A 20145-nucleotide genomic window follows, 5' to 3' on the forward strand; every position below is an offset into this window, starting at 1 on the left:
GAATTCTTCATACTTTCTTTTTGTTTGTTTTTAATATTTTAATCCTTTCAGATTTCCAGCATCCCGCCAACTGCGTCCGAAATCGCCTACTCAGTAGGTACTGCATTCGAGTTTACTACTCGACGACTCTATACAGTGTGAATGTGAGTGGTGTCAGTGCAGAATTAGTAAATTACGAGGTAGAGATCTGCGCAGGGCTGAAATTTTAATCCAGCCAGGTTTTATATCACACCCGACTGTTCCCGCCGTATATTCAGTCTTTGTTTACCCGCTGCTCGACCCGCCTGGTTTTCTACCTGACCCGACTGTTGCCTCTAAATTTAGATCTGGTTTTCAAAATCTCACATTAAAATTGGGCACTACCTAAAGAACGAGAGATAAAAATAATAATAATAATAATAATAATAATAATAATAAATAATAATAATAATAATAAAATAATAATAATAATAATAAAAAATAATAATAATAATAATAATAAATAATAATAATAATAATAAAAAAAAAATAATAATAATAATAAATAATAATAATAAAAATAATAATAATAATATTTTCTTACATTTACATAGCGCTTTTCTGGACACTGAAAGTGCTTTACACATAGGGGGGGAATCTCCTCATCGACCACCAGGGTGCAGCATCCACCTGGATGACTCAACGGCAGCTATATTGCGCCAGACCACACACCAGAGTTAGGAGGCCATGATTGACAGAGGCCAGTGCACAGATTTGGCCAGGAATTTTCTAAGGATATCCTAGGATTTTTAACGACCACAGAGAGTCAGGACTACATCCTCCATTTTGTCGTAATCACGTGACTTGTTCGCGTAAGTTGCCTCGCTTCACTCCCATTCAGGAATTCGCTCTCGGTGCATCATGGGATAGCGCAGCGTCTATGCGATGCTCACTTCAGAAGCTTGCCTGAAGTAGTAGGTCATCCAGGTACTTGCATACTGTTTGTCGAATTATATGAATTCTACGGCTCGCATACTGATTTGAGTTTACAGCGTTTAATTATATCAGTTTAAAGAAGCCAGCGCAAGCTCATGGATGCTTTTTCAAACTAATCAAGTTCATTAATCACCACATATAGATAGAATGTATATTTACATCCATATTTAATTGAGTCTAAAGTGAGGGAGCACATTTGTGGAGGAATTGAATATTTAAAACAAATATCACCCTGTCGTCATTACCATTAATCAACAACTAAAGTAAAGCTTTGAGACTGATATTAGACTACATGGCCTTCAGAATACATTTTTTTATTCCAATCAGCTCGCTCAACTCTCACATGGTCGCCCACTGAAGCTAAGCAGGGCTGCGCCCGGTCAGTCCCTGGATGGGAGACCACTAGGGAACACTAGGTTGCTGTTGGAAGTGGTGTTAGTGAGACCAGCAGGGGGCGCCCAACCTGCGGAACCTGCGGTCTTTGTGGGTCCTAATGCCCAAGTATAGTGATGGGGAATCTATACTGTCAGTGAGCAATATCTTTTGGATAAAACGTTAACCGAGGTCCTGACTCTCTGTGGTCATTAAAGATCCCACAAAAACAAGCCAAAAAGCTAAAAAAAGCTAAATTTGCCCACTTGGTCCATCCTGGTCTCCTAAGCACCCCCATATCATTACTGGCTTCATCACTCTGTCTGCTCTCCACCAGTCAGCTGGTGTGTGGTGTGCGGTCTGGTGCAATATAGCTGTCATTGTGTCATCCAGGTGGATGCTGCACCCTGGTGGTGGATGAGCAGATTCCCTCCAATGTGTAAAGTGCTTTGAGTGTCCAGAAAAAGCTCTATATAAAAGGAATTATTATTATTATTATTAATTAATTCTGTAAGCGGTAGATGATAAGGCTATGTGTTTTATTCTGATGTGTGGTATTTCTAAATTTTCTAGATTATTTTTTTTATAAATCAGATCAAACCAAAAACGTGTCAATAAACCCGACAATTTTGTGAACCGTCCCACCCCTACTATTGATCCACACCAACATTGAGGAAACAATTACCTCTGTGTGTTTTATGACGATGTTACTTTTGTGACTGAACATTTTTTAAAGACATGTTATCTACAAAGGGTTAAATAAGTAAGGGGGAACATTTGTCATTTCACTTCTGAGACTTTTAAATCCACTTGCAATGGAAGTTGCTGAGACTTTTAGTTCAGTATGTTAATGTGCTTTTGGCCGAAGCTGAATATTAAGTAGGGGGCGGGACTTTCTTTTTGTGTATCATTCTCTTGTGTCAAGCTAACGGTACGAGGGGTGTATTTGCTGCATCCCAATTCGCATACTTTCTGTCCGAAATAGTAATCGAAAATAGTAAGTTACCCGGATGGTCAACTATTTTTATTTTATAGCCCCACCTCTCGTCTTTCATCTGCAGCAAATTAACGATTTGAGGGGCGTGGCTATGCGCGTTTCAGCTAATGCTGTTCTAGAGTGAAAGCAAATGGTCAGATTTTGTTTAAAGATTATCAAAACGTAATGTTATCAGTGGATTAGCTTGCACATATTAATTGTTAACGTCACTTTAAGACTAACAATGTGCGCTAACAAAACACACAATGTAAATGTATTTATTTTATGCAAACTTTGCAATATAAATATGAGAATCAGTAAGTAAAACATAAACAGAAGTGTCCTTAAAGACCGCATGAATCAGAACCTGCGACCATACTTTCGTATTGTGACGCAGTTTCTAGAGAAGCGGAATATTAAATTAGAAAACAGTGGGCGTGTCTTGTTTTTCTACAGCGAGCTGATTGGATGTAGTAAAGTAGGCTTGTCATTCAGAAAGATGGGGAACAGGGTTTGGGAGAGTTATTACAGCCTAACAGACTCCTCCTGCTCATCATTACTGTTTATTGTCAGAGTGGTGACAGCTGGAGAGGCGTGGCTAAGTATGTTAGCCACTCCCACTCCCTCAAACTGAGAATTTAACTGAAGGCAAACAGAAAGTGCATTTTCAGGATTCAATTACAGATTACAAAGGCAAACCAGTTTGTTTTTCTTAATAACCTGCACGGATTAATTGTCAGCGATGTGAGCTAACAACATCAACATGGTTAGTTTTGATTATATGCGTACTTTAAGGAGATTATGATGCATATTGAGAACAAATATGCCTCCAAATCACACATAACAAGATTATGGGTTTATAAATAGCCCTCAAATATTTCCAGGTGCTTCATTCACAGCGCATTTTAATGTCAGGTGAGGACGAGGAAATGCAGTGAAGATATTTTTACAGCAGGTGTCGACATACTGAAGTCATCAGCTCAACAAACTGAAAGAACAAGTGTTGAGGAAGGCTCAGAGGTGGAAATCCCCTTCACACATCACTTCATGAACACTGCTGGGGAATAAAGTCATATATTACAATCATACACCATAACTAAACAGTGACTAAATCAAGAAGGTTGCTGGTTCGAGCCTTGGCTGGGTCAGTTTCTGTGTGGAGTTTGCATGTTCTCCCCGTGTTGGCGCGGGTTTTCCTGCGGGTGCTCCGGTTTCCCCCACAGTCCAAACACATGCGCTATAGGGGAATTGATCCACTACATTGGCCGTTTGAGTGTGTGTGTGAATGAGTGTGTATGGGTGTGTGTGTGTGTGTGAGAATGAGTGTATGGGTGTTTCCCAGTACTGGGTTGCAGCTGGAAGGGCATCCACTGTGTAAAAAATATGCTGGAATTGTTGGCGGTTCATTCCGCTGTGAAGACCCCTGATAATTAAGGGAATAAGCCAAAGGAACATGAATGAATGAATGAGTGAGTAACTAAATGCATCACTTTTTAAGCAAAGTAATGTGAGAGTGTGTGTTGTGTTATTTGTGTGTTTTGGTTTTCCTCTTTAGAGAGTAAGATATGGCTTTATGATTGTAATATATTACTTTACTACCCAAACACGGTCTATAAACACACACACACACACACACACACACACACACACACAGATACATGCTTGCATACACACTCACAGGCACACATGCACATAAACAAACATACACTCACACACACACACACACACACACACACACACACAGGTGCTTTTCAACATTTGCATTGTGTCCTCTTGTGTATAAACTAATCCTCATGTCGTGTGTTTTGTACGGGGCTTTTACAGGATCTCACTCATGTTTTTGTATCTGATATTAAGCCGTAAGTGTCACTTGTTGCCTCTGAGAGCGGACAGGTCCATTACAGTGCCATGGGTTTATAGATTTATACGCTTCTATGTGTCAGACCTCAATGTTGTCAGTCCAAAACATGGTTTGGGGTGGCACGGTGGCTCAGTGGTTAGCCCTGTGGCCTCACAGCAAGAAGGTCTGCATGTTCTCCCCGTGTTGGCGTGGGTTTCCTCCTGGTGCTCCGGTTTCCCCCACAGTCCAAACACATGTGCTATAGGGGAATTTAGCCGTAGTGTATGAGTGTGTGCGCGCGAATGAGTTTGTATGGGTGTTTCCCAGTACTGGGTTGCAGCTCTGTAAAACATATGCTGGAATAGTTGGCGGTTCATTCCGCTGTGGTGACCCCTGATAAATAAGAGACTAAACTGAAGGAAAATGGATGAATGAAACCACGGTTTGGATCCCGAAGCCAATGTGCCAAAAGCATTGTTTAGGTATTTCTGCTTGTCTCCATTTTGGATCCAATGATCAGTGATGAAAATTTTGGGATCTATAAACAAGTAAACTGCCAAAAAACATGCCTAAATCTGTATTTTGAGCTTCATATTTTTGTTATTGACGATTTATTTCTGCTTCTAAATTGCATTATGGAATTTTGAGATCTCCTTCAACAACTTTTAACCTTGAAAAGCTGGGAAAAGTGACTTTTATTGTCATGTGCAATGGTTTTCAGTGCTATATTGCCTGGGTTGGTGTTGTATCCCCGCAGGCACAGCACATCAACATGATGTCAGATTGACGTTGTACCCCAATTTCGTGGGGACGTTGCATTTTGTTTGGAAATGGAAATCTCATTGACATCAGAACCCTCCGTCAGGCAAACGTAAATGTCCAATGCTTAATCTAAAATTAATGTCTAATGTTGTTACAGCTTGACGTTGTGTGGACGTTACCACTATAACGTCTATCAGACGTTGGATTTTGGTTGCCACACCTGACGAATAAATGTCAGTGTTCGACGTCAATATGACGCTGGCTTAAAATGTTGGATTTTGGTCACTTTCCAACAACCTAAAATCAACCAAATATCAACGTCCATTTCACGTCATTATTGGATGTCAGAATAACGTTGCCCTTAGACGTTGGATAGACATTGAATTTTGGACACCTGACGTCACAACCTACATGTTACAGCTTGACGTTGTGTGGACGTTACCACTATAACGTCTATCAGATGTTGGATTTTGGTTGCCATACCTGACGAATAAATGTCAGTGTTTGACGTCAATATGACGTTGGTTTAAGATGTTGGCTCGAGGTTGGATTTTGGTCACTTTCCAACGCAACCTAAAATCAACCAAATATCAACGTCATTAGAGATCGAGCACCTACAGTGCGTATGCCCTATTGGAATTGCTCCGTTTCTTATTATTCTTCTTCTTCTCTGGAATGAATCACGATTTTAAGAGGCTAAACATGCCCGAAAACTCACGAAACTTTGCACATGCCTCAGAAGTGGCGAAAATTTACGTTTGTTATGGGTTTCGGAAGTGGGCGTGGCAAAATGACTCGACAGCGCCACCTATGCACTTTTGACGGACTGGCCCCTGAGCTACGAATCACGCATACAAAAATTGGCACACACGTCAAACAAAACCTACAAAAAGTCTCTTCGAGCGGAATATCAAACCCAACAGGAAGTCGGATATTTTTAACTTCCTGCGGCAAAAAAGTGACGTTTTTGCCATTTCCAGGCGTTGTATTTTAACAAACTCCTCATAGGGATTTTGTCGGATCAACCCTAAAATTGGGTTTTGTCATGTAAAGTCCTGGGCGATGTTAAATTGCGAAGTTCTCGGGTTTCCGTCAAAGGATGTGTCCGTGGCGGCCTCGCAAACTTCGACGATTCGCCACGAAACAGGAAGTTATAACTCAGCCAATGTCCGATCTGCCTGAAAATTCACACGGTTGATAAGATTCCTCTACTGAAGGCATCTACATGCCAATCTTAAATCACAGTAATAGCGCCACCTGCTGGCAGGAGGAAGTTTGGCATAAATCTGTGATTTTCTCAGGTTATATATATATATCGGCTTAAATTAATGTTGTTTGCTGTTCTCTGTCATCCTGAGGCCACCGGGCGGTGGTGAGCTCGGGTGCGAGGTCACTTTCATCGCTGCTTGCAGCTTTAATTTGACATTGTTATTCGATTTTAAATTAACGTTGTCCTTAGACGCTGGCTAGACAATGAATTTTGGTCAACCTAAATGGACAACGTAAATCTAACCTAAAATTAACGTCTTATAATGTCGTGTGCCTGCTGGGATATTACGCCACAAACACACTGTAACATCCTGCAGCACATTTTCTGTAATTTCACACACGAGTTTCTCAATATATTATTTCATATACGTCATATTATTTACTAAAATGCCAATAAAAGTCACTTTGTTAAACCGTAGAGTTGAATTTTCAACATCAAAAGTGGACAGAGCAGAGATCAACATCCCATAATGCAATTCACCACCGTAAGTAAACACTTGTGAATCACTAAATACAGAAACTGTTCATTAACAGATATTTTTTCATAGTGTATGTAAACATTTCCTCAACAACTGAAGCTTATTTATAGAGTTAGTGCCATTAAGTAAGTGCCATTATTAACACACACACACACACACACACACACATAATTATGTTCTGCTATTTTAACCATGCATTTGATAAGGAAGAGCGGATATTTTGTTATTCATGCTTTTGAGAAGATCACACGGTCATATATAATGTTGAATTTAGGAACTATTATGGTGCACAACTGTACATACGGGATAGTTTAATTGACTAAAGCTTTAAAATGAGCAGATAAGCATGATGTTTTGGATTAACAAGGCCCAGACCCTGCTGAAATAAAGGGATGGGAAGGAGGAGAGAGAGTGTTTTTGGACGTGAAAGCAATAAAACCTCATTCCAGTTTGCTTCTGAGTGTGTTCTTCACTGCATTCAGCAGGGGGCAGTCCACTTCCCTCTGATAGCTTCATTACACAACACCAATAAAAGGCTTTAGCTGGAAATGATGATTCTTCATGAGCTAAGATTATGTTTGATGGCATTCTGAGATGTATACATTGCAAAATTATTTAAATAATATTTATATTAAATACTTCTGGGAAAAACCTAATTATATTAAAATAGAATGAATTAAATTATGAAATAAATACTTTCTTTATTTTTGAAATGTATATATATATATATATATATATATATATATATATATATATATATATATATATATATATATATATATAATTAGGCCTATTGAATAATTTCAGTGTTACACAATTCTACTCAAGGTTACTCTATGTGAAATAACAAACATTGTTATTTAAACCCATTGAAACAAACAAACAAACAGACTTTTTAAATTAATTTACATTTTTCTTTCCAATTACAGCTCACAGTTCAAATCATGTCACAATTATAAATACTTTTTGATCTATAAATAAATTTTACTTGGTGTAATTAGTTACAAAGGGACTATACTTACTGCAATTAAATTAACTTATTCCCAAAAAAAGTATATACAGGATTACTGTTAATTTTTAAGACATTTAATTAGCATACAATGTCTTACATCTTACAAATATTTTATTAAAAAATATTTGCATGTTCTCCTCTATTTATTATGATCACACAAAATAAATAGTACAGCTGTTACAAATCTGAAAAAAAAAATTAGTGCTGTCAGTAACATCTAAATTAAAAGTTTGTTTTTATATAATTTAAGGGTACTCATAATAAATATTCTGTGTATTAATATATATATATATATATATATATATATATAACACAAAATTAAAATATCTACATATATTCATTTATTTTTAAATTTGTATTAGATATAATAATCTTGACGAATAATGTTGATGTCAACTGTATATATATATATATATATATATATATATATATATATATATATATATATATATATATATATATATATATATATATAGTTCACGTCAAAATTATTCGCCCTCCTGTAAAATTTGTATTATTTTTCAAATATTTCCCAGAGCAAGTATTTCCTATAACATTTTCCTATAACATTTTTTCTTCTGGAGAAAGTCTTATTTCTTTTCGTTTGACTGTAATGAAAGCAGTTTATTTATTTATTTATTTTTAAATTAATTTTAAGGTCAATATTTTAGCTTTTTTTAAGAAAATAGTTTTTTTTCTATTGTTTACAGAACAAACTAATGACTTGCCTAGTTAAGTTAATTATATGTATATATGTACGTATATATATATATATATATATATATATATATATATATATATATATATATATATATATATATATATATATATAAATTAATATACTTTTATTTTGTATGCGATTAATCAAAGAAGACCTTTTGAAAGCACTCATTTTATTATAAAGTATATAAACCAATCATTTATAAGTCAGTCAGTCTGTCAGTCGGTTAGTAGCCCGTATTCACCCGGCAGCTGGTGCTGCACCGAGAGCGGATTTCCCGCGGTCTTCTCACCATGTTAAACCGTATTAAACCGTGTTAAATGGGATTTAAACGCAGGTCTCGCGCTCCCGCTGAGATTCAGCCCAATACTCACAGACAAGAGAAACAGACACGATAAATATAGCTGTAACTTTCAATATCCCTCGACTTGGCTAGTGCTGGGAATCCCCTGTATTCCGTAGTGTGTGCAGGTATTAAATGAACCAGTCGCTGAAGCCAATGTACGAGTCCTACTATGGCGAGAGCTCAGCTCATGAATATTAATTAGTCACGCATACACATTGGGTGCGAAGGCTGCTTATGAATAAGGTAACACTTTATTAATAAGGTTATATTGGTTAATGTTAGATCATATATTGACTAACATGAACAAACAATAAATTAATTACAGTGTTTATTCATCTGGTTAAAGGTTAGTTAATGAAAATAAAGTTGTTCGTTGTTAGTTAACTCACACAGTTAACATTTTAATTAACAGGCAATTAAAGGGATTGTTCACCCAAAAATAAAGATTCTGTCATCATTTACTCTCCATTTACTTGTTTTAAACTTAGTTTATTTCTTCTGTTGAACACAAAATAAGATTTATTTTAGCAAAGGTGTAAACCTGAAACCATTGACGACGATAGTGTTTATTTTTTCTACTATAGAAGTCAAACAGGTTTTCATCATTCTTCAAAATATCTTCTTTAGTGTTCAACAGATGGAAGAAACTCACAAAGCTTCAAAACCACTTCAGGGTGAGTAAATATTGAGTAAATGTTTAATTTTGGGTGAACTATCTCTTTAACTAGGTTAATGTTAACACAAATAATTTTAGATTTTAATAATAATATCTTAGCAAATGTTAAACTATGATTAATAAACATTGTACTGTTTATTATTATTATGTCATGTAAATAAATAAATTAATTAACCAAGGAAAGACTTCTAGTGTAATCATGAATAATTCATACCTTTAGAGTGACGTATCACGAATGTATTGGTTTGCTCATGAATATTAAACAGCAAGACTTCGCCGTAGTAGAATTCGTACAAATCGCTGTCGGGACAGGAGAGGGAGATTACGGCGGCGCGTGAGAGCATGACAGCACGGGAAAGTGCTTCGTTTACACCGACAAAACTCCCCGGAGACTTTAAAGCAGCGGGAGGATATTAAACCGTCCATCTGAGCATGTCGGTGAACTGTCGGACACGCGCTTTTTAAATATCTCAACGCGTAAACAATGCGCGCGTGTAGTCTGAGCGGATGAGAAAGCGGATATTTAACGTTTTTATTTTATTTATTGAGCTGTCAGCTGGAAGTTAATGAGAGTTTGTAGTGCGGGATGTCCACCCTGGCGCATGCCGAGACCCGGAGGTTCACTCGCGGGCTCAGTAAACCGGGAACGGCGGCGGAGCTGCGGCAGAGCGTGTCGGAGGCGGTGCGGGGATCCGTGCTGGTGGTGAGTAAATCTGACTATTCTGCTGCTGCTGTGGGGTTAAACGGAGGTAAAGTTGAGCAATTGCAGGCAAATGTCAACCTTTCCCTGAAAAATAATAAGTTTTCACCAAAATAGCAAAACCTTTTCAAAGTGTGTTGAGTAACTTAGGCTTGTATTTTTTCAGTAGCCCACTTTAAAAGGCTACTTATAAAGGCTTTGTCAGTGTTTTTAGCTATTATATTTTTTCACTAAAGTCACACAAGTGCCAGTTTCACATCTGTCACATCCATAACTAAGCTTGTTCCTCATAAATGCAAAATAAAATAAAATTAATAATTTCTGTTCTATAATAAGCAACTCTATTATTGTTTTCATTAGGGTTAGTATTATGTATACTTAAGTTTGCATTATAATATATTATTATTGTTGTTGATGTTGTCATTAATGGCTGTGCAGTTTAATTCTCAGTATTTCTATTAAGTATGTTGTATATACTGTAAACTTGCTAACTTCTTTGGTCACATGTCTTTTTTTTCTCATTTAAAATATAAAATATACTGACAGATTGATTTTTTTTTATCCCATAACTCTGTGGTTAGTTGTTCTGGAAAATATCAACAGATATTTCAATAAAAAGTCAACATAAACTTTCTCTGTGAATTTATATTTTAAGGTTTTACACCAAATTTCACATCCATAATGCTGGAACTGCTCTTTTATATGCACGCATTCAGACTTTCTCCCTTAATAATAGACTATAATATCAAAAAAAGTGTTCTTTGCAAGTTATAAATGGTGCAAACACATCAGCAGCTGATGACTGTCAGAGTACAGCATTGATTACAATCAATTAGATAATGCTAATACTGACTGAATATTCAACAAAGCGGGGTAAATGGTATATATGCATTTCGTTGCATTGTACTTGTACATGTGTAATGACAATAAAGTTGAATCTAATATAATCTAAATATATATCAGGGTAAAGTTGGTTTTATATTCACACATTTAGACTTTCTCCTTAATTAAAGCCTAAAATTGATTAATTCCATGCAAATGTCAACCTCGCAATAAACAAAAAATATGAATACGTTTTCACCAAAAACGCAAAACTCTCTCAGAGTGTGTTGTGTAGGCTTGTATTTTTATAGAAGCCTACTTTAAAAGGCTACTTATAATGTCTCTGTCAGTTTTCAAACTATTATATTTGATTTACTAAAGTCACACAAGTGCCAATTTCACATCTGTCACATCCATAACTAAGAATTTTCCTCATAAATGCAAAATCTAATGAAATCAATCATGTTTGTTCTACAGTGAGCAACTCTTATCCTTTTGATTAGGGTTAGTGTCATTATTATTATTGTGTGTGTGTTTGGGCTGTGCAGTTTAATTCTCAGAATTTCTATTTAGTATGTTGTATGTAGTGTAAACTTGCTTACTTCTTTGGTCACATGTCTTTTTTTCCTCATTTACATATAAAAAAATTGACATTTTTCTGCTCCCATGACTCTGTGGTTAGTAGTTTTGGAAAATATAAACATGTTTCAATATAATGTCAGCATATACTTTCTCTGTGAATTAATGTTTTAAGATTTTACAGCAAATGTCACATCCATAATGCAGGAATTGCTCTTTTATACTCGCACATTCAGACTTTCTCCCATAATAATAACCTATCATTTCAGAAAAGTGTTCTTTGCAAGTTATAAATAGTGAAATCACATGATTAGCCAATGACTATCAGACTACAACATTTTACACGGTCAATTAAACAGTGCTAATGTTGTTTTGAAGTCATTCTTGCATCCCATTTCAGACTAAATATTAAAAAAGTAGCATCATAAGCAATGTAGGGTCAGTAAATAAAAGTATTCTCTGCAAGCTCTAAACAGGGAAATCATGTTAATGACTATTTAAGTGCAACACTGTTCACACACAGTAGTGATAATGTTGTCTTGTAGTCAATGTCAGAGCGATATTGAAAGTAGTGTGGGAAATGTATATATATTGGGGCCGTGTCACAAGTTATCACTGAACAAATCTGCGAATATTAAACTAACTTTACCTCAAATGAATAGTCCGATTTTTATTTTGAAGTCATTCTTGCATGAGATTTCAGACCGACAATTCAAAGTAGCATAAGCAATATAGGTTCAATATACATTTACTGGCCACTTTATTAGGTACACCTTGCTAGTACCAGGTTGGACCCATTTTGCCTTCAGAACTGCCTTAATCCTTCAGATTCAACAAGATACTGGAAATATTGTGGTACAGTGGTTTCCCTCCATATTGACATGATAGCATCACGCAGTTGCTGCAGATTTCGGGTTAAAAGCATTGAGTTGCTGCCGTGTGATTGGCTGATTAGGAATTAGCGTTAACAAGCAGTAGGACAGGTGTACCTAATAAAGTGGCCCGTGAGTGTATAAAAGCTGGCTATTCTTTGCAAGCTCTAAATAAGGCAAGTATATTATAATCAATTGTATTTACTGTAAATTATCTATAAATAATCCCTTACTTTACATTTCTAGTAAGTAATTGAGATACACTAATGTTACTAGTAAGTATGATCACACTGAAAAACTGGACTCAAAAGTCTGATCTGTGCACTGTTTGGCCAATTGTCATGGACTTTTTTTGCAGGGAGAACTGATATATGTTTTGTTGGGTGTGTGCGATATTATCCTGAACGATGGTTCCCACTTTCCTACATTGTTTTGGACACAGAAATGGACTTCATCCAAGCTGTTGACAGGGAAGGAGAGTCAGAAACACATGCGGTCGGGTCGCTCCTATGTGTGATTTATTATTTCTGTATCATGGAGAGGATGTGAGAGAGAAAGGCAGTGCATTTATTTCTGGAGGAGTGCACACTACAAAATAGTGGATATACAGTGCCTGAAGGGATAGTTCACCCACAAGTGAAAATGTCCTGTTCGTTTACTCACCCGCAAGTCATCCAGGATGTTTCTTTTTCTTCATTAAAGATGATTTTAAGCTGAGTCCGTGCTGTGATATTCGTGTTTCAGCATCGATATCACCATGATTTGTGCTGCTTGTTCAAACTACGTATTTAAAACAAGCTTAAACAACAATAAACGTAATATTTTATGTTCAATCAACTTAAATTTGTTATTGATTTGTGTGCAGCCATGCATTTGTTTACAGTGTAGCTGACCACAGTTGAAAACATGCATGATTTGTGGAGACTTTTTTCGGTGATTTCTTTTCGGCTTAGTCACTTTATTAATCAGGGGCTGCCACAGGGGAATGAACCGTCAACTTATTCAGAATATGTTACACAGTGGATGCCCTTCCAACTGCAACCCGGTACTGGGAAACACCCATACACACATTCACACACATATACACTACAGCCAATTTAGCTTACCCAATTCCCCTATAGCGCATGTGTTTGGACTGTGGGGGAAACCGTATGGAGTTAGTTTTGTTTCCTTATATTATTCCATCAAAAATATTTAGTTTTAAAGAAAAATTAAGTATGTAGCAATTAAAAATAAAAAAGATTTCAAAGAAAAAATTAAAAAAAACTTATGTCAATGATAATAAAATATTTTGGATTGTAAAAAATAAACAATTGTCCTATGATGCAGTTACCACAAATTTTATTGCACACTCATTAATTTTGCTCTGTTTTCTGCTGTCATTTATTGCACATCTAGAGTCTTTGCTTGCAGGTTGAAATGTTTTACTTGTGAGTTGAAAAGTTTAGAACCCATGAACGGCGGGGTTAATTTTGTGTCTTTATTATTCAAACAAACATATGAAGTTTTTGTCCAAAATTAGGTACAATGCACTTAAAAATGTAAGATTTCAAATAATAAAAAAACAACATTTATTTAAAAAAATTCACACTGCAAAAAATCAACTATTGCCATGTTATGCAGTTACATGCGAGTTGTTTTATTTTTTAATTGCTACATGCTTAGTTTTTCTTTAAAACGAAATATTTTTGATTAAATAATAAAGAAACAAAACTAACTCCATAAAACTGAAGCACCTGGAGGAAACCAACGCCAACATGCAAACTTCACACAGAGATGCCAACTGACCCAGCCGGGGCTCGATCATGTGACCTTCTCGCTGTGGGATGATTGTGCTACCCACTGCGCCACCATCACCCCCCTTCTTTTAAATTTTAACCATAAATGTATCCCTTGCATGTGTTCTTTATGCCTGCGACTGCTCTAGAAAGCACACTGTAAAACTTATGCACAGTTCATTCATGCTGTCCCAACACAAATCCATTAAGTTAAAGTAACTCATTTAAATAGATTGAACATGAAACAATTAAGTTCCCCCCAAAATTTCCAGAACTGTGTTGCTTCAGCTCATTTTAAGTAGTAGTAGTAGCGTGAACAAGCAGCAAAAATCCTATTTCGAGTGCACAAAATCCTCAATTTCTAACTTAAAGAAAGGCGGCACAGTGGCCTCACTCTCACGATAAGTGGGCGTGGCCAATTCATGGTCAGCCGTTGCTTCATATTTTCAGCTAGAAGTGATCAAAGTTTCAATATTTATACAATAATTAATATTAATTGTTTATATTTAGTATTTTTGAAGGAGAAAAACTGTTTAATATTTCCTTAAAGTGTTTACATATGTATATTTAAGTGTTTTTTCTGTTTCATACGTACTTGATATCTGTGAGAAGATGATACTTCAGAAATGTTTATAATAATAATAATTATGATAACAATAATAATTATAATAATAACAAATCAGTGGCGCAGTAGGTAGTGCTGTCATTTCACAGCAAGAAGGTCGCTGGGTCGCTGGTTCGATCTCGGCTCAGTTGACGTTTCTTTGTGGAGTTTGCATGTTCTCCCTGCGTTCGCGTGGGAGTGTTTCCACCACAGTCCAAAGACATGCGGTACAGGTGAATTGGATAGGCTAAATTGTCCGTAGTGTGTGGATGTTTCCCTTGATAGTTTGTGGCTTGGAAGGGCATCCGCTGCTTAATAATGTGCAGATAAGTTGGTGGTTCATTCCGCTGTGGCGACCCCGGATTAATAAAGGGACTAAGCCGACAAGAAAATTAATGAATGAATAATAACAAATCAGCACGGTGGCTCAGTGGTTATCACTATGGCCTCACAGCAAGAAGGTCGCTGGTTCGAGTCCCATCTGGGTCAGTGTTTCTGTGTGGAGTTTGCATGTTCTCCTCGTGTTGGTGTGGGTTTCCTCCAGGTGTTTCCCTCACAGTCCAAACACATGCGCTATAGGGGAATTGATCAGCTAAATTTGCCGTAGTGTATGAGTGTGTGTGTGTGTGTGTGTGTGTGTGTGTGTGTGTGAATGAGCGTGTATGGGTGTTTCCCAGTACTGGGTTGCAGCTGAAAGGGCTGTGTAAAACATGCTAAAATAGTTGACGGTTCATTCCGCAGTGAACACTGTAAAATCCTGAAGGAAAATGAACTTAATGAAATTGTAATTATATTTATGTTTAAATATGATTGTTACGATAACCAGCGATCATTCACTGGAGATCGCTGGTTTCCTCTTCATCATTAACTTCACTTCCGCATTCCCCAGGACTACATTTCCATACATGCACTTCTTCCAATCACGCACGCCTGGTCACTCATCTTCCTGATTACATCACCAGCTGAAACCTGTTACAGAGACTGATTACACACAGTATTTAAGCAGCACACAAACTCATTCACATTGCCGAGTCTTGTTTACTGTTAAGTGACATTTCAACGCGTTTCTTCCTGTCTTGTTTCTCCGTGTCTGAACCCAGCTTTGTCTCCTAGTTATCCTGTTTAGCCGCCAGCCTTTCGACCTTTTGCCTGTACCTCGATTACGACTCTGGATTTGCCCTCACATACCTGTTCTTACCTGTATTGACCATTGCTTGCCTGACTGTGATTAAAACCTGCATATTGGATCCTACCTTCTGTTGTTGGTGTCACTCCCCGGCGTTACAATGATGAGGTATTTACTCTGTCATTTAATATTTGACTCTACAATTTGCACCTGAATACTCTCAGAAATCCATGACATGCTGTTTATTTATTTTGTATATTTGCTGCACTGTATTTATCAACGCTCGTGATTGGTTTATTATATTTTATGCGGCCGCACTCCCCTCCAAAATCATCCAAATCAATCTAAAATGATTAATTCTTTCTAAATTGAGCCATTTATTTAACATTATACTCAATATGGCAATATTTATTGCAGAAAAATAAAATGCTGCAATGTCGTTTTTATTTCCAATATTGTGCAGCTCTGCTTGGTGATTCATATAATGGCAGTGAATGGTGACAGGTTTTTATATTAAAAATATATATGGATCCCCAAGGACAATAGATTCAGCTCAAAATCTTGATCTACTGTAGGAAAAATAAATCTTGGATGAGCTGTGGGCGAATAAATGAAGAGGCAACATTCATTTTTGAGTGAGCTGCCCCTTTAAGGATGATCTGGACTGGTATTTAAAGGGACAGTTCGCTCAAAAATGTAAATGTCCTCAGCATTTGCTCACACTAAAACATTGTTAAACTTTTATTGTCTGTTGAACACGAAACAAGATACTCTGAAGAATGTTGACATCCATAGTAGGAGCCAAACCAAAAATACTATGTAAGTCAATGGTCAGCATTCTTCAAATTATCTTTCGTGTTCAACAGCAGAAAGATTCTCAAACCGATGTGGAGGACGAGTAAATGATGATGGACTTTTCATTGTTTGTGTGAACTGCCCCTTTAAGTGTGTTTGGGTTAAATCCCCCAGGCGGTGAACTCTCACCTGTTTGCCCTTGAGTAAGACTCTTAACTTCAGGGCACTGACCCGTAAGTCTCTGCGGATAAAGTCAGCTAAATGACTGCTTAATTACTAAGTATTCTAGTATTCTAAGTATGCTCATTTCAGGTGCTCCCTCTGCAACAGGAAGTGGTTTGAGTCCAGACTTGTGTAAATGAGTCAATGGAAAGTCAAGTTTTAATGTCTAACCTGCTGACGAGGGTGATTTCAGCTGTGTGGAATAGTGTAGTCCTGCTGTTTCTACACCGCACTTACTTCGAGTTATTGTCTTGTTTCTAAAACATATTGGCTTGTTTTCAGAAATAATGAGTCAAATTAGTTTTTCATTAAAACAAGCAAAATAATCTGACAATGGGGGGAAAATAATGTTGTATTTGCTCTGAAATAAGACTATTCCACTCACCCTATTGGCAGATTATTTAGCTGCTTTCAAGAAGAAAAAACTCACTTAATTTTGACTCTGAAAACAAAACTAAATTTACATTAACCAATCATATTACTAATAGGTGTTTACTGTCATTCACACAGCTGCTAAACACCACCATGGTAACACAGAAGACACTAAAGTACAGTAATAAACATTATTTATTAACATTAGATGCAACATAAAAATCTGATCTGCATCACTGATGAGAAAAACAACTAAACAGAGCTATAACACTGGCTAGCAAAAATCATCAGCTCCTCCCCTTTATCCTCAGCTCCTCCCCTTCACCATCAGCTCCTCTTCTTCACCATCAGCTCCTCCCCTTCACCATCAGCTTCCTTCCTTCACCATAAGCTGCTCCCCATCACTATTAGCTCCTCCCCTTCATCTTTAGCCTCTCCCCTTTACCATCAGCTCCTCTTCTTCACCATCAGCTCCTTCTCTTCATCAGCTCCTCCTCTTCACTTTTAGCTCCTCCCCTTCACATTCAGCCCTTCCCCTTCACCATCAGCTCCTCCTCTTCATCTTAGCTCCTCCCCTTCATCATCAGCTCCTCCCCGTCACTATCAGCTCCTCCCCTTCACCTTCAGCCTCTCCCCTTTACCATCAGCTTCTCTCCTTCATCCTCAGCTCCTCCTCTTCATTACCAGCTTCTCTACTTCATCATCAGTCCTCCCCTTCACAATCAGATCCTCTCCTTCACCTTCAGCCCCTCCTCTTCATCATCAGCTCCTCCCTTTTACTATCAGCCCCCTCCCCTTCACCATCAGCTCCTCTCTTTCAATCTCAGCTCCTCCCCTTTACAATCAGCTCCTCCCCTTTCCTATCAGCTCCTCTCCACCATCAGCTCTTCCTCTGAATCATCAGCCCCTCCCCTTCATAATCAGCCCCTCCCCTTCATCATCAGCTCCTCCCCTTCATCGTCAACTCCCCTTTCATAATCGGCTCCCCCTCTTCATCATCAGCTCCTCCCCTTCATAATCAGCTCTGCCCCTTCATAATCAGCTCCTCCCCTTCATTGTCAACTCCTTCCCTTCACAATCAGCTCCTCCCCTTTCCTATCAGCTCCTCGCACCATCAGCTCTTCCTCTTAATCATCAGTCCCTCCCTTTCATAATCAGCCCCTCCTCTTCATAATCAGCTCCTCCCCTTCATCGTCAACTCCCCCCCTTCACAATCAGCTTCCCCTCTTCATCATCAGCTCCTCCCCTTCATAATCAGCTCCTCCCCTTCATCGTCAACTCCTCCCCTTCATAATCAGCTCCTCCCCTCTATCATCAGCAATTCCCCTTCATAACCAGCTCCACCCCTTCATCGTCAACTCCTCCCCTTCATAATCAGCTCCACCCCTTCATCGTCAACTCCTCCCCTTCATAATCAGCTCCTCCCCTTCATCATCAGCTTTGCCCCTTCATAACCAACTCCACCCCTTCATCATTAGCTCCTCCCCTTCATCAACAGCCCCTCCACTTTAGCCACAAAAGAATTCAATCAGAACTGCCCGATGTAAAATATCTTGATTATTCCATTGGCTGAATTAAACACTCTGCATGTCTTCAGGTCATGTGACCACACAGTGTAGATTTCATTCTATATAATTAATGTGTATTGCTCCACGATGCCTTCTGATCCAGAAGACGTGTATAAGCGAGTGTATAGTGTACAGTAAGCAGTAAACACAACTAATCCCAGCATGCTCTGTCTGAGCGCTCTGAATCTGATGATCAGATCTGAGCTCTCAATGAAGCTTACGGTGGGACAAGAATGTGTACAAAGGGCTTTATATAATAAATAAGCTTGACTGTTAAATAAAAGAAAAGGACTTGATCTTACTGAATTATTTAGTATTTTATTTTTAATTATATAAATGCAGTAAACAAAATATGACTTTAGACAAACAAAAAATTCCACTTTGTCACAGTTTTATGTGTAATTGTTGTTGTTGTTGTTGTTGTTTTTTATTATTATTATTATTATTATTATTATTATTACTATTATAATTTAATAATAATAACAATAATAATAATAATAATAATTATTATTTATTGTTGTTGTTATTATTGTTATTACTATTATAATAATAATTATTATTATTTTATTATTATTGTTGTTGTTGTTATTATTATTATTATTATTATTACTATAATAATTTTTATTATTATTTTTTTACTATTATTATTATTATTATTACTATTGTAATTATTATTATTATTATTGTTATTATTATTATTATTACTATTATAATTTTATTATTATAATAATAATAATTGAATTGGAAATTATTGTTGTTATTATTTTTATTACTATAATAATAATAATAATAATAATAATAATTATTATTATTATTATTATTATTATTATTTTATTATTATTGTTGTTATTATTATTACTATTATAATTTTTATTATTATTATTGATATTATGATTATGATTATTATTATTATTGTTGTTATTATTATTATTATTATTATTATTCTAAACATTTCTGTTTAAATCATCTTCTCACACCTACAAAATATATACCAATTATTTTTTCATCAATTAAAATTGCATGAGTATTAAAACTAAGTGATTGATTCTTGTTGAAAATATAAGGGAATTGTTAGTTGGCCACGCCCACTTATTTATATTTGGCAGTATACACGAAATAAAAATTATTTCACAGCACACAAAATAATCTTATTTCAAAGTGAAAATAACATTAATTTTCTTCCCCATTAGCAGATTATTTTCCTTGTTTTAATAAAACTAGTTTTAGCTTGTTTTAACTCATTATTCCTCAAAACAAGATCATTTTTGTTTGTCAAAAAATGCTTTTTGATTTAAGAATA

General features: G+C 36.6%; 1 protein-coding gene across 14 annotated transcripts in view; it reads left to right on the forward strand.

Moving 5' to 3' along the window:
* The first annotated feature begins 9697 nt into the window (after nt 1-9697).
* Nucleotides 9698-20145, forward strand: part of zmp:0000001200 — a 107145-nt gene continuing 96697 nt past the window's right edge. For all 14 annotated transcript variants that reach the window (XM_087267284.1, XM_087267290.1, XM_087267285.1 and 11 more), the window contains exon 1: nt 9698-10110. In XM_087267284.1, the coding sequence (XP_087123410.1) occupies nt 9994-10110 (117 nt within the window). In that variant the 5' untranslated portion in view covers nt 9698-9993. The remainder of the gene's footprint in view (nt 10111-20145) is intronic.

This window comes from Danio rerio, chromosome 9 (genome assembly GCF_052040795.2).
Source record: "Danio rerio strain M-AB ecotype USA chromosome 9, GRCz13ab, whole genome shotgun sequence".
NCBI classification, from domain to species: Eukaryota; Metazoa; Chordata; class Actinopteri; order Cypriniformes; family Danionidae; genus Danio; species Danio rerio.